This window comes from Mus musculus, chromosome 9 (genome assembly GCF_000001635.26).
Source record: "Mus musculus strain C57BL/6J chromosome 9, GRCm38.p6 C57BL/6J".
In the NCBI taxonomy this organism is placed as follows: Eukaryota; Metazoa; Chordata; class Mammalia; order Rodentia; family Muridae; genus Mus; species Mus musculus.
Genome location: NC_000075.6, coordinates 64,946,795 through 64,960,579, shown reverse-complemented (window position 1 = coordinate 64,960,579; position 13,785 = coordinate 64,946,795). Strand labels below are relative to the sequence as shown.

Below are 13,785 nucleotides of genomic sequence, written 5' to 3'. Positions count from 1 at the left end.
CTTCTTCAGAATTCTCAGTCACACCGACAGAACAGTAGGATGCTCTTCCTACTCTTAAAAAACTGTAATCCCCGGCTGAGTGCTCAGACTGTAAGCACCTGGCTGCCCTGAGTCTAAGTTGCATTGAGATCTTAGTACCACGTTATTTCCCTACCCTGACTTTGAGACCGGCAGAAGCGTGACTCAGTTATTGCTTTTGTGCCTGAGATGTGCTGAAGGTTTTGCTTTTAGGATTCCATGTAAGGCTTTGAGGGTCCCTGCCTGCTTCTCTCCACCAGGTGTCCCTAGCATAGCATATGCCTCAGGGAGTTCCTGGGCGGGGATGAGAGGGTGAGGTGGGCAAAAGGTGACTTGCTAACCCTGTGGGCTGTAGGGGCCTGGAGAATGTCAGTTAGTAGTAGGCCTCAACGGATGCTAACAGAACGCTGGGTAGTTATGGTTCAAAGACCAATACTTCACAACAGCAATTACAAGTGAGAACACAGAGCTCCCTGTAAAGTCTTAGGCATATGGCTTTCTTTAAGCTTATGGGTTGCAAGCGGGATAAGGAAGGGAAACTCTTAGAACTGACTTACCACAACTTGCTCCGTGGGAAAGTGTTTGTTGTTCTTTAATGTTTCCTCTTTCTATTAGAGGTGGCAGAGAAAGCCAACACTAGACTCTGGGGAACCAATATCAAGGCCGCATGGCCTGTAGACTTAGCTTTTGTTTGCTGCAGGACATCTTTCTCCAACCAGGCTAGTTTCAATATTTCAAAAGACCTTGCTATGTTTGAACAGTTATGGGGCTCTAGGTAAGTAAGAATATATAGCCTGATTACTTAGCCGTAATGGGAGAGATCTGGCCAAGACTATGCAGACAGAGGAGTTATCTGTCTAGTTGCTCTATTGTGGTGATGATTCAGCCATGGATTGCTGTTCTAGGCCAGCTTAGATACATGGTCTGGTTTATGACCTTAAAGACTAAACTTAAGTTAATTAGTTTGCTCATTTTTAATGATCTGATAGGTGTTCAGATTTGTTGTCGTCGTCCTCGTTCTGCTGAACAGCTGGCTTTTCGGTGACGTAGAAAGGAATAAGTCTTTTTTTTTTTTTTTTTCTTTTTTGGTTTGGTTTTTTGAGACAGGATTTCTCTGTGTAGTCCTGGCTGTCCTGGAACTCACTTTGTAGACCAGGCTGGCCTCGAACTCAGAAATTTGCCTGCCTCTCCCTCCCGAGTGCTGGGATTAAAGGCGTGTGCCACCACGCCCAGCAAGTCATTTTGTTAAAACTGATGATAAAAGACAGAACCATCGAGAGGGGACCTCATGATTGGCTCCAAATCAGAAGTTTGTTCAATGACGATAAAGTCAGAACATCAATGACAAGAGACAGAGTAATTCAAAGGAGATGGCTTTCAAGCCTTAACTTTCCCATCCAAAGGATCCCGTGTCCACATGTTCCCACACGTACTTTAAAGGAAACCAATAAATAACATCGCTTTGTAATATCTCACCTCTTATTTCCTGACTTAAAATAGTGAACTGCTGTGACACAGGCTTTGAAAAGGTGGAGTGGTTTGGCCATAGTGTGCTTGTAAAATGGAGGTTAGTGACAAATGTGAGCCCCTCTCAGGGGTTCACAGGGAGTTCTAGATACCCAGTTTTTGGGAGGCACTTGTTGAAAATGTAGTTTCTTTCCTGTGCCTCGTGAGCTGAACTGGAATTTTATGGCTTTTTGAATAAGTCCCCAAGATGAGATGTTTCATCTACAGACAGGAAGGGTAAGTAGTGAAGACAGAAAAAGTGCAAAGAAAGGAAGAGAGGGGGAGCCATGGGCTCATTTCCCTTTTCCACTCTTCCCCCGCTCTTACACACCAGTGCTGGCCCTTAGCCCTCATCATCCTTCCCGCTGCATCTAGCCTGGCCCTGACCAACTCTTTTTTTTTTTAAAAGAGGTTCTTGTTTTCTTGTTTTTTATTTATTTATTTATTATATGTAAATACACTGTAGCTGTCTTCAGACACACCAGAAGAGGGAGTCAGATCTTATTACGGATGGTTGTGAGCCACCATGTGGTTGTTGGGATTTGAACTCTGGACCTTTGGAAGAGCAGTCGGATGCTCTTACCCACTGAGCCATCTCACCAGCCTCCTGAACAACCCTTAATTCTTGCCCAAGTTCCACCCTCTCCCCTTCTGCCCTACCAGTTCTTCATCACACTGTTTCCACCGAAGTAGAAATCTAGGGAAATCTGAGATATGACCTTCTCTTTAAAAACAAAAAAACCAACAACAACAAAATAAAAATGTCAAGAAATTTTCTGGAGGTGGAGATGTAGCTCAATGGTAGAGTGCTTGCTTAGTGTGCTCAGAGTCCGGGGTCCCATGCCCTGCATGAATAAGGCTTGGTGGTACTCTCCTGCAATCCCAGCACTCAGGAAGTGGAGGCAAGAAGATCAGAAATTCAACTACAGATGGACTTCATTAACTTCAGAGACAGTCTGTCTGTCTGGTCTACATGAAACCCCATCTTAAAAAAAAAAAAAAAAAGCCAGCATGGCGCTGCACACACCTTTAATCCCAGCACCTGGGAGGTAGAACCCACAGATTCTGGTTTCCAGGATGGCCTAATTTACATGTTGAGTCCAGGGATACACAGTGAGACCCCTCCCCTAGGCCCCCCAAAAGGAAAAGACCACAGAGTAACACACACAAAGATGGAGGAATGGCAGAGCAAATCACCAGTCAACTGTTAAGTCTTCAATCTTATTTCATTTACAGCCTACTTCTTCCCAGCATAATATTTTGGCGGAGATCCCAGACAACTAACATTTTATCCAGAAACATTTTGATATATAGCTCTAGATATAAGAATTATGACTGGCCGAACAGTAGTGGTGCAAGCCTTTAATCCCAACACTTGGGAGGTAGAGGCAGGTAGATTTCTGAGTTCGAGGCCAGCCTGGTCTACAGAGTGAATTCCAGGACAGCCAGGGTTATACAGAGAAACCGTGTCTTGAAAAAACAAAGCGCAAAAAAAAAAAAAAAAAAAAAAAAAAAAAAAAACAACAACAAAAAGAATTGTGTCTGTTTTATCATTTTCATGTGTACATGTGTGTGTGCTGTGTATGCATGAATATATGTTCTTATGAGTGCATGTGGAATTGAAGCCCAAGGGTGATGTCAGGAATCTTCTTCAGTCACTCTCCACCTTATTCTTTTTGAGGCATAGTCTCTCAGTCAAGCACAGAGCTCCCAATTTGGTTCACCAGCCAGGCAGTTTGCTCAAGAGATCCCATCTCCATCTTACAGAGGAGAGACAAGGCTGCAGAAACTGGCAGAGTGTGTCAGATCCGCTGGGACTGGAGTTACAGGTGGTGACGACCTGCCATCTGCAAGAATAGCCAGTGCTCGTAACTGCTGAGCCGTCCCTCCAAATCCCCCCCACATAAGAACTTTTTCGTTAAAAAAAAAAATCATACTTATACTGCTGCTATCAAATTAAAAATAATTAACAATAAACCTTTATTATCCTCCTGTTAGCTTTCAAAAATCCAGTAATCTCATGCACTCCACTTTTTAAATGTTTTGTTTCTTTGGATCATTGAAATCTAACATTGAAATCTTGGTGTGCATGATGTATGTACATATGTGGAGTGTACATGGGATGTCTTCCTCAGTTTCTCTTCATGTAATGTTTTTGAGATGGTGTGACTCACTGAGCCTAGAGCTCACTGCTTGGCAAGACTGAGCTCCCATAAGACATTTACCCATCTCTCCAGTTCTGGAGTCACACACTTGTGTTGCCACATTGTATTTTTATATTGCTGATGGGGATCCAAGTCTGGGTCTTCATGTTTGTGCACAAGCACATCGCAGCCATCCACCCAGCCCCCAAACCTGGAAATTATTGCTATGCCTCTGAAGACTCTAAGCCAGGCTCCGCCTCTGTGTCTCTTTTCCCCAGCAGTGTGCTTCACGAAGAGACTGTGGCCTCTTTCTTTAATTGCTCTCAATCCTCTTTCAGTCTTTCTCGGAGCATTTGAGAAACTGACAAAGCTGCTCTCTATTCTAAAGCCACAGACAGGCTCACTGAACAAAGAGACGCTTTTATACATTTCCAGTTCCAGAGAACTTCTTTACTTCGCAAACAGGACCTTGCCTTATCCACCACCGGACAAGCCCCGCCCCTGCCCCGACAAGCCCCGCCCCGCCAGTTTCCTGTGACGCTAGATATGGAAAGAAGACAGGCAGAAAGTAAAGGGGTCCTTTTGTGGGGGCAGAGGAAAATTGGAGATTGCCACATTTCTGTAAGAAAAAGAACTGAATCTCTTTCTTCAGGACATTATGTTTTTTGAAAAGTATCTTAAAGGTCCTTATGATCTTGGCTCCTCTTCACCTAGTCACTCTGGCTACTCAGTCTTGTGAAACCTTAGTAGCATCTTTTTTCTTTTCTTTTTTTTTTTTTTTTTTCTCTTCCCCGAGACAGTGTTTCTCTGTATAGCCCTGGCTGTCCTGGAACTCACTCTGTAGACCCAGCTGGCCTCGAACTCAGAAATCTGCCTGCCTCTGCCTCCCAAGCGCTGGGATTAAAAACATGCACCACCACTGCCCAACTCCTTAGTAGCATCTTTAAAAGTACATAAGGCAAAATAAGGAGCCGGATAGATGGCTCAGGGGAGAAGAGCCCGGGCTGCTCTTCCAGAGGACTAAGGTTCAGTTCCCAGTACTCTCCTCAGGTAGCTCACAACCTCCTGTGTATGCAACGTCCGAAGCCCATCAATCACTAATTAAGAAAATGCCCTACAGGCTTGCCTACAGCTAGATCTTACGGAGGCATTTTCTCAGTTGGGGCCCCCTCATGATTCTAGTTTGTGTCAAGTTGACATAAAAGTAGCCAGCACACCGTGTTTTTACACTTTAGTTTTTGTGGGTCAGTGAGATGATAGGTAAAAGGCTCTTGTCGCAGGGCGGTGGTGGCGCACGCCTTTAATCCCAGCACTTGGGAGGCAGAGGCAGGCGGATTTCTGAGTTCGTGGCCAGCCTGGTCTACAAAGTGAGTTCCAGGACAGTCAGGGCTATACAGAGAAACCCTGTCTCAAAAAAAACAAAAAAAAACAAAAACAAAACAAAAACAATCAAACAAACAAACAAAAAAAAAACCAAAAAACCCAACAACAACAACAAAAAGGCTCTTGTCATTAAGGCCAGAAACCTGAGTCCAATCCTAGGAACCCTGTGGTGAAAGGAGAGAGCCGACTCCCACAAGTTGTCCTCTGACCTCCACAGATACACTGTGACACTCTTGTGTCACAAATTAATACATGCAATAATAAAAAATTTACATTTTATTTACTTATTTAAATTTATGTAGGTGTAATTATGTGTATATGTCTATGGGTGTGGGTACATGTATGTGCTACAAAGGCCAGAGGAGATGCCCATGGAGCTAGGGCTACAGGTAGTTGATAACCAGCTACAGCATAGTTGCTTGCAAACGAACTCAGGTATCTGTGAAAGTAGTGCTCACGCTAAACCGGTGAGCCATTTCTCCATCCCCATTTAAAATCCTTACACACAATAACATAAAACTAAAAAGCCACAGGCTGGAGGCTGTGCAGTTACAGTGCCTGACTGATGTGTGTACATTTCCATAGCTCCTCTTACTGTAGTGTGGAGCAATCCCGAGGGGACTCTTGCCTTCCTGGTCCTATGAGCGAGGAGCCCGAGGATATAAGACTCTAGGAGACTCATTCTTGGTCAGACTCACTACTTTATTAGCAGTTACACAGGGCCCCATGTAAAAGTTTCTTAATACCTCTGAGTGGTTGGCACTGGGGCATCTCTCAGTGTGCCATTCATTCTCTGGGCAGCCACATTCCTGGGAATCTCCACTAATACCTGCTACAGCTGGTAGAAGGAATTCTTCTTGCCCAGGTCTGAAGGCATCTGAATTGTAGTTCTTGATGAATTGTATCCACTCTCCACAGGGAAATTAATTGATTATGCAGTTGGAATTTGTCTTACTTTTCTATTGCTGCAAAGACACCATGACTTATAAAAGAGCTTATTGGGGGCTTACAGTTCCAGAGGGTTGGTTAGAGTCCATGACAATCATGGCAGGGACCGTAGCAGCAGGAAAGCAGGCAGGCATGGTGCTGGAGCAGTAGCTGAGAGCATAGATCCATATGCAAGAGGCAGGGGGGTGGGGAGGGGACTAGAAATGTTATTGGCTTTTTAAACCTTTAAGCTCCACCCCCTTCCTCAGTGGCACACATCCTCTGACAAGGCCACACCTTCTAATCCTTCCTAAACAATTCCACCAACTGAGGACCAAGCATTCAAATACATGCGCCTATGGGGGCCACTCTCATTCAAATCACAGTAGCAATTCCCGAGGTAGGCTCAGCAATAGGTAAATAACCCTGTGCACAAACCCTCCACATCAGATCCAGAGGGTAGGAAAGGACAAGGAGAAGCCCCCGTGCTATCCTGCCAAGCCTTGGAGCCCTGGCTTGCAGTGAGTTTGTTGTGAGGTCAGAGCCCTTGTCTGTCCTGCCACCCTGTTCCAGAGGAGAGGATAAAATGTATCGTAGAGAAGGGGGGATGAACTTCCCTTCCCTCCTGCCCTTTCTTTGCCCACTGAAAGCCCATAAAGTCTTTGAGCATCATTCTTCTCTCTGTGTAGGTCAGGCCTCCAAGCCCCACCTCAGCCTTCCACATCCTATGATAACTTTTTTTTTTTTGAGATAGGTTATCACTATGTGACCCAGGTTGGCCTTTAATTCACTGTGTAACCAAAGCTGACTTCAAACTCCTGATCTGCCTGCCTTCACCTCCCTAGTTCTGGAATCATAGGCATGCACCTGGCTGGATATACTTTTTTCTTTTTTTTTTTTCAGCCTCAAAATCAATATGTTGAGCGGCAGGCATTGCTCTGAGCTCTGGGGATTTAGCAAAAGACAAACCAGTCGAGGTCCTGTCCTCTTAGAGCTCCTGGGTCAGTAAGAGAGTCAGAGGCAGGCATTGATTAGACTCACAAGTACACAATACACAGAGTTGTCATGATGTCTGTGTGGGGAATCTGCTGCCCTCTCTGACATCTGTCTACAGTCCCAGCAGCTGGTAGCGTATGGCCCCTATCAGCAAAGCAACACAACTGCAGTGCCAGGCACCGTTAACACGCCTCACATAGAAATTGCTTAATTCTCAGGACAACCCTGTCAACCCGGTAGTGTCAATATCTCCCTCCTCCTACAGACCAGAGTGCTACTTACTTATATCTCTGCTCAGAGAAGTCAGTCCGGGCTCTCAGGACTACTGCACACGATGCTTGCATTCCTAGGCGAACTGCAAACTCTCCTACATTCCACTGGTGCTTCAATTTCATGAGGAAAGGACAAAGGAACTAGAGTCATTTCTATCAAGTAAAATGTAGGTTAGATACTAGCAAGAGGTGGTTAACATTATTAAGGATACGAGAGAAAGGGATCTTTCTTCTTCTCTGAATGCTCTGCACTACGTAAATAACACTTTAAAACAGAAATAAAGAGAACTCGCATTGTCAGTTGTGTTGTTCCCTTCTCCGTCTCTGGGGGCCAGACAGAATGTTGAAGAAAGGAAAAGAAAATGAACCTGGTTCTGCTGGAGACAGCATAAAAGCAAAACCGGGTGTCACTGCGGGACAGAGGTCTATCTCGCTCTTCCACCAGCTATGGTGCCCCTGCAGGGTTTGGCAGAGGAAGCAAATTACCTGTCCTTTTTCTAGGATACTCGGGATGACATGGGGCAGACTCGAGGCTGGGAGAGATTACCTGCTATGTCAGATTAAAGCAGCAGCCACTCATGTACATGTGGGATACAAGGAAAGGAGGGGCAGGCAGCTTGTAAGCACTAGACAGAGTTAGAGGAGCAGGCACACACCTGTTCTCTCAGTGTCTCAGATTCATCTGACTCTGTCTAGTGCTTGACATAGCTGCAGGGCACAGGACCCAAACTGCCACAGTGATCAGTGATGTATTTATAAAAAGATAAAGAGAGGAGGGAATATATTTAGTGGAGGCGTAGTCAGGTGTGAGGGAAGGGGGTGCCTTGGTAGGGACCAGCCACACGGCATTGGTTTAGTAACAGAATAGAGTTTATTCAGGGCATGGGGAGGGGGATTAAGAAGGTAGTAGAGGTGGAGAAAGGGAGGGGGAAGGGAAAGGGAGAGGGAAAGGAAGAGAGAAGATGAATAGATAAGTAGAGACCAGCCATGAGCACGTGGGGTGGAGAGGGGGGAGAGGGGGACAGAGCGTGAGCAGGGAGGCAAGAGCAAGAGAGAGCAGAGGGGGCAAGCAGCTCCTTTTATAGTGAGTCAGGCATACCTGGCTGTTGCCAGGTAACTGTGGGGCGGAGCTTAGACAAAATGCTAACAAGGCTAGAGCTTCGAGAGGCTCAGGAGCCAGCATCTTCAGTATCTTGTGATGTCCCAGCGTGATTCCCTAAGGGTTTTCTTTTGGCTTAATAAAACACATTCCAAAATGCTTTCACATTTGCTGAATATTTTCCTCCCGGGCCCTCAGTTTCAACTTGATTTTCATACTCACCCTACATCTAGGTGGAACGGGTGTTACTGTCTCCACATTTACACTTATGGTTAGACTCCCACGGTAGCTAGTGGAGCCTGGTGCTGATGTCTTTTGATCGCTTAAGCCCCACGTACTTTCTCTTGGTTTCTCAGAGCTTTCTGCTTCTGTCTATGTCTTTCCTCCCGTCTAAGCATGGAAGCCCTAAATGGCCTACAATTCCTATAGCTTAGTTGCAAATTTGAGAAGTTCCCCCACTGACTCTGGTGGAGGTGGTCTATTCTGTGTCCCTGGTGAAAAGTCTACCCCCTCGGGTTTGTTATGGGGCCCAGAACTTGTACAATGCCCCGTAAGCTTCTTAGAGGAGGCGGGTATTAGGCAGGATTGGATCTGCGTCCCCTGACATGCCCTTCATACCCTTGAATTAGGATTCCTAAGGGAGCCGGCAGGAGGAGAATGGGGTGTTCCTTGTGGTTCCACTTCACACCTACTCTTCGAGACCCCGGATTCTGACAAGTTTCCCGAACTTGGAAGACCCAGATGTCAAGGTCTGAAGGTAAATGATGTGTTTAGGCAGGATGGTTCAGCCAGGCTCAGCTCTCCTCCCCTCTCGCAGGGGAAGGAGAGAGACCCTCTAGAATTCCTGTAGGAGGTGCACGTGGGCTGCATTCCACCAGGGGCAGGGTGCTGGGAGAAGATGGGAGAGGCCAGGGTAACCAAGGGCAAAGGAGGAAGCTCACTTATTCCCACTCCTTTGATGATTCTGCTCTGATATTCTAGGCCGGCACATTGGCGCTCCCAGTTAGTGTGGTTTACAGAAAGCCTGGGAGACTCGCTGGAGGCTCGTGTCTGGATCCCTTGGAGCTGTGTGAAGTTAAAGGAAGCACACCTGTTCTCCTCTCAGGGACTCCGTGCCTCTCCCGGGAGTTACTGGAGAGATCTATGTGTTACTCGGCCCGTTCCTGAGATATGACTATCCTATGAAAAGCCAGGCATCTTTAAATAATTGTTGTATAATATCTTTAGATATGGAGATTTAATGGATATTTGCCAAATCTGGGCCTCAAGGCTCTTTATAAAACAAGGGTTCTTTGAGGGTCTTTCCTCCCGCATCTATAAAACTAAATCCCAGTGACTCTGAGTCTGTCTAATGCTTTTTCATTGACTTTATGTGTGTTTAGTCTTTCAGAATTCTTGTAACTCAATGTCATTACTACTTATATGGGTAATATTCATACAAATAAATCAAATTTAAATGTGCTGGGATATAGTCTAATTGGTACAGTGCTCACCCAGCATACACAAAATTCTGGGTTCAATTCCCAGACATTGCACAAAGTCGACATGGTGGCACGAGCTTATCCCAACACTTGGGAGATGAAGGCAGGAGGATGAAAGGTTCTAGGTCATCCTTGCCTGCACACTGTGTTCAAAGCCAGCCTGTGCTACCTGAAACCCTGCCTCGAAATTTACATTTAGATTATTACAGCATACACATGGTAAAACAATCTAGTCAAATGTACAGTGAAAATGAAGCCTCCCTGACCAGTGCTCCTCAGTTTCCCTGCCCCAGACATCCTTCCAGAGTTTGGTTTTGCATAACCAACAACACCCATGCCATGGTGGAGGCAGTAAGGTTAGCCTGCTCGGACGACACAGCTGGTAGGCAGTAGAGCTGAGAGTCCTGGCCTTTGGCTCCATTTCTCATTTTCCTTCTACCGACCCATACCATTCAATAAGAAGTCCTGTGTCCTCTCTGGATGAGACAGGACAAGAATTTCAAAAGAGTCTAAAACAAACCCCAGCTTCCAACAGCAAAAACTAGCTCACATGAGCAGGCAGAGTCTCACTTAGCTAATGTCCTCAGAGACACCATCCACTGCTTTCTCTTGCTATCTATACTTTAAAAACATGCCTCTCCAGCTCCTTGTTGCCTTTGAGAAGCTGAGATTTGTGACCTGGACCTAAGGTATGGATTACTGAGCTCCCAGCAACCTTGGCTTGGGCCTGAGGGCTGCAGGGAGAACCAGGAAAGACTTGGAGAATCCACAAAGCCTCCAGGACTCACTCAGAAACTTGGACTGCTGGCATGTCCACAGAATAGTCTCCTGAGAGCAGGCATTGCACCCTGGAGTGGAGGGAAGGCGTGGTTAGCTTCTTCAGAACAAGGTCTCAGACCTGACTGATGCTTTGTGTTCCTGGGAGTCCCATCACTCTACCATTCTAGATAAGAGAATCCTAGATCTCAGAAGAAGGCAAATAATTCCTCTTTCCCTCTAGGTTTGGGGATACCCCCAGGCTGGGCTTCATGGAGAAACCTTTCCTGATTACTAACATGAATCCCAGAGCAGCCTCTGCCTCTCCCTGGACAGGATGAGAGGCCAACTGTAACCAGACCTAACCGGCCATCATGGGGAAACTGATCAGGATGGGGACACAGGAGAGGCGGTTACTCCGACCAAAGAGGCTTCATTGGAGTCGCCTTCTTTTCCTCTTGGGAATGTTGATCATTGGCTCTACTTATCAGCACCTGAGGAGACCCCAGAATCCCCCCTCAATGTGGACAAAGGTCTCCTCCCAGCAGCCTATTAAACTGGCCGTCAGGGACCTCCCCAACAATGAAATGGCAGTGGCAGGCAGTGACCCTCCAGAGGCTAGCTCTGAAGTGGAGGATGGGATGCTAGCAGCCCAAGACACAGTGATCATGGATGAAGCAGCACCTAGCATAGCAATGGAGGACACCCCCAATCCACCCAGAACAACCAAGATCCCTCCAGCATCACTAAAGAACAGTTATAGCCCTACAACAGCTGGCACAAGAAGACAAAAAGAAAACATCCCACCCACACCTAGTGGAGCACCAAGTCACTTCATCTCAACTCCAGGCAGACAGAGGGTAAAAAGCTATATCCCAAAACCCAGGGGAGAAAGGAAGAACTCCAGCCCAACTCACGCCAGGGAAAAAGGAAGGACGCATACCCCATCTCCAGCAGGTGCTCACACCATCAGCCCCACAGCAACTGTGAGAGACAGAGAAACCATGGCAACCTATAGGCTGTTAGAGACCAGATTTGAGAGAACAGCAGGAGAAACCACAGCAGCTTCTCTCAAGAGAATGGTTCTGAACACACCGACCTTCTTAACACATGAAGTAGAAACAAACCTCATGACTTCTTCAAGTTTGGTGGGAAAGAACACTGCGGTAAGTCTTAGAAAAGGGGAAAGAAACATCTCTACCACTCCCCAGGGAGCGGTCCCACAGCACACCCCTGCCACCTCTGAGGAGCAAATGACAGTAAGCACCAGGATGGGTAGCATCCCAGCCACCATCGAAGGCTCTACTGCTGCCCGGAGAATTAACAATCCCTTGTCCAGAACCAGTGCACCAGCCATTAGAATTGCCTCGGCCACCAACAGGGAAAAGAGACCTTCTACAGCACCCAGCACCCTCGTAACTCCCAAGGCAACCATGAGCACACAAGTCCACCGATGTGTGGTTGTGGAGCCAGCCCCAGCTGTACCCATGACCCCATCTCCAGGCGTGACAAGCATCCTGTTCCCAGAGACACCCAGTTCCGGTCCCTCGGCTTTGCCACCCGGCTGGCCAAATCTCCACCCCAAGGCGGAGTATCCCCCAGACCTGTTCAGTGTGGAGGATCGACGACAGGGCTGGGTGGTCCTACACATCTTCGGCATGATGTATGTGTTCGTGGCCTTGGCCATCGTGTGCGACGAGTACTTTGTCCCAGCCTTGGGAGTCATCACACACAAGCTGCAGATCTCCGAGGATGTGGCAGGGGCCACATTCATGGCTGCCGGAGGCTCGGCCCCGGAGCTCTTCACCTCTCTCATTGGTGTCTTTATCTCCCACAGCAATGTGGGTATTGGTACCATCGTGGGCTCTGCTGTGTTCAACATCCTTTTTGTCATCGGCACCTGTGCCCTCTTCTCCCGGGAGATCCTCAACCTCACCTGGTGGCCCCTGTTCCGAGACGTCTCCTTCTACATCCTTGACTTGTCTATGCTCATTGTCTTCTTCCTGGACAGTTTCATTGCCTGGTGGGAGAGCCTGCTGCTGCTGTTGGCCTACGCTCTCTATGTGTTCACCATGAAGTGGAACAAGCAGATTGAGCTCTGGGTGAAAGAGCAGCTTAGCAGGAGGCCCGTAGCCAAAGTCATGGCCCTGGGAGACCTCAGCAAGGTAAGGCAGTCCAGTTCCAGCTTTCCCAGGCCTCTTTGGTGTGAAAGGGCAGGAGGAGGCTAAGGACTAAAGAAAGAGCGGAGAGCAAGACTGCAAGAGGCAGCTGCTCCCTTTCCAGCCTGTGCTCTGCCATCAGAACCTGTGACCATGGCTCTACCCCAACCATCCTATACAGGTCATGGTTATGATCCTTATTCTTCAGGAAAGAAACTGAAGCTGGAGGAGAAGTTAAAGCATGCATTCAGGGCCGCACGGCAAGCAGGCAGTGGAATCATGATTTGAATCCAGCTCAGACTGACAGGTGTCTGGAAATGCCATTTGAGCCGGCTTTGGAGGAAGAAGAGATAGATAGCAGGGTGGGCGGGAAAAATGCAAATCTCTTCTGAGTACAGGGAGTTCAGGGTTTGGGCAGCCCGTTATTTTCAAGTATGTTTGTTCACAGGCTGGACTTGGGAAGTGTGTGGCTTAGGTGGAGTTTGGGGAGGGAAGGGGATTTTCCAATTTAATATTGGAGATGAGGGGAGCCCCACTCACGGACTGACAAGCCAGCCCCCAGGCAGAGCCTTCAGTATGTACTGGAGACCTGATATCAGACAAGCCAATGCTGGGACTTCTCTGTACCCTGCCCCGGGTGGGGGTTGGGGGGAGTGTGTGCTTTCCTGCTTAAATTCATTGGATGGTTCAGTGACTTGAAAGATGACATTATATTGAGGAGTTGACGTCTGAAAGCAAATCCCAAAGAGGGACTCCTTTCTTTCCTGTTCCTGGAGGGTGAGTTTGGGTAAAGGTTGGCTCATAGCTTTTAGTGGGAGCAGAATCTTTCGTGCAAAGAACATAGGATTTAGCTACTTAATCCCTAGCAGTTTTGATGAGTGGACAGGACGTCTACCAACCTCTGCAACAGGAGGCAAGGGATTACACTACTTCCTTTAGAAGTTTTGAAGTAACACAGTGTTTTGATCAGAGCATGGACCCAAAAGCCAGGACCCCTGAGTTCTAATCTGATGCTGCTTTTCAATTAATGGTAGGACCTGAGCA

The 13,785-nt window shown here is 47.2% G+C and overlaps 1 protein-coding gene across 3 annotated transcripts in view; it reads left to right on the top strand.

Moving 5' to 3' along the window:
* The first annotated feature begins 8,959 nt into the window (after positions 1–8,959).
* Positions 8,960–13,785, top strand: part of Slc24a1 (solute carrier family 24 (sodium/potassium/calcium exchanger), member 1) — a 28,760-nt gene continuing 23,934 nt past the window's right edge. Inside the window, exons 1-2 of one of the 3 annotated variants that reach the window (NM_144813.2) lie at positions 8,960–9,102; positions 10,827–12,747. In NM_144813.2, coding sequence (NP_659062.1) covers positions 10,957–12,747 — 1,791 coding nt within the window. In that variant the 5' untranslated portion in view covers positions 8,960–9,102; positions 10,827–10,956. Of the gene's footprint in view, positions 9,103–10,756; positions 12,748–13,785 lie in introns of those variants that run through there. The other 2 variants (XM_017313271.2, XM_030244216.1) reach the window with 2 other exon arrangements.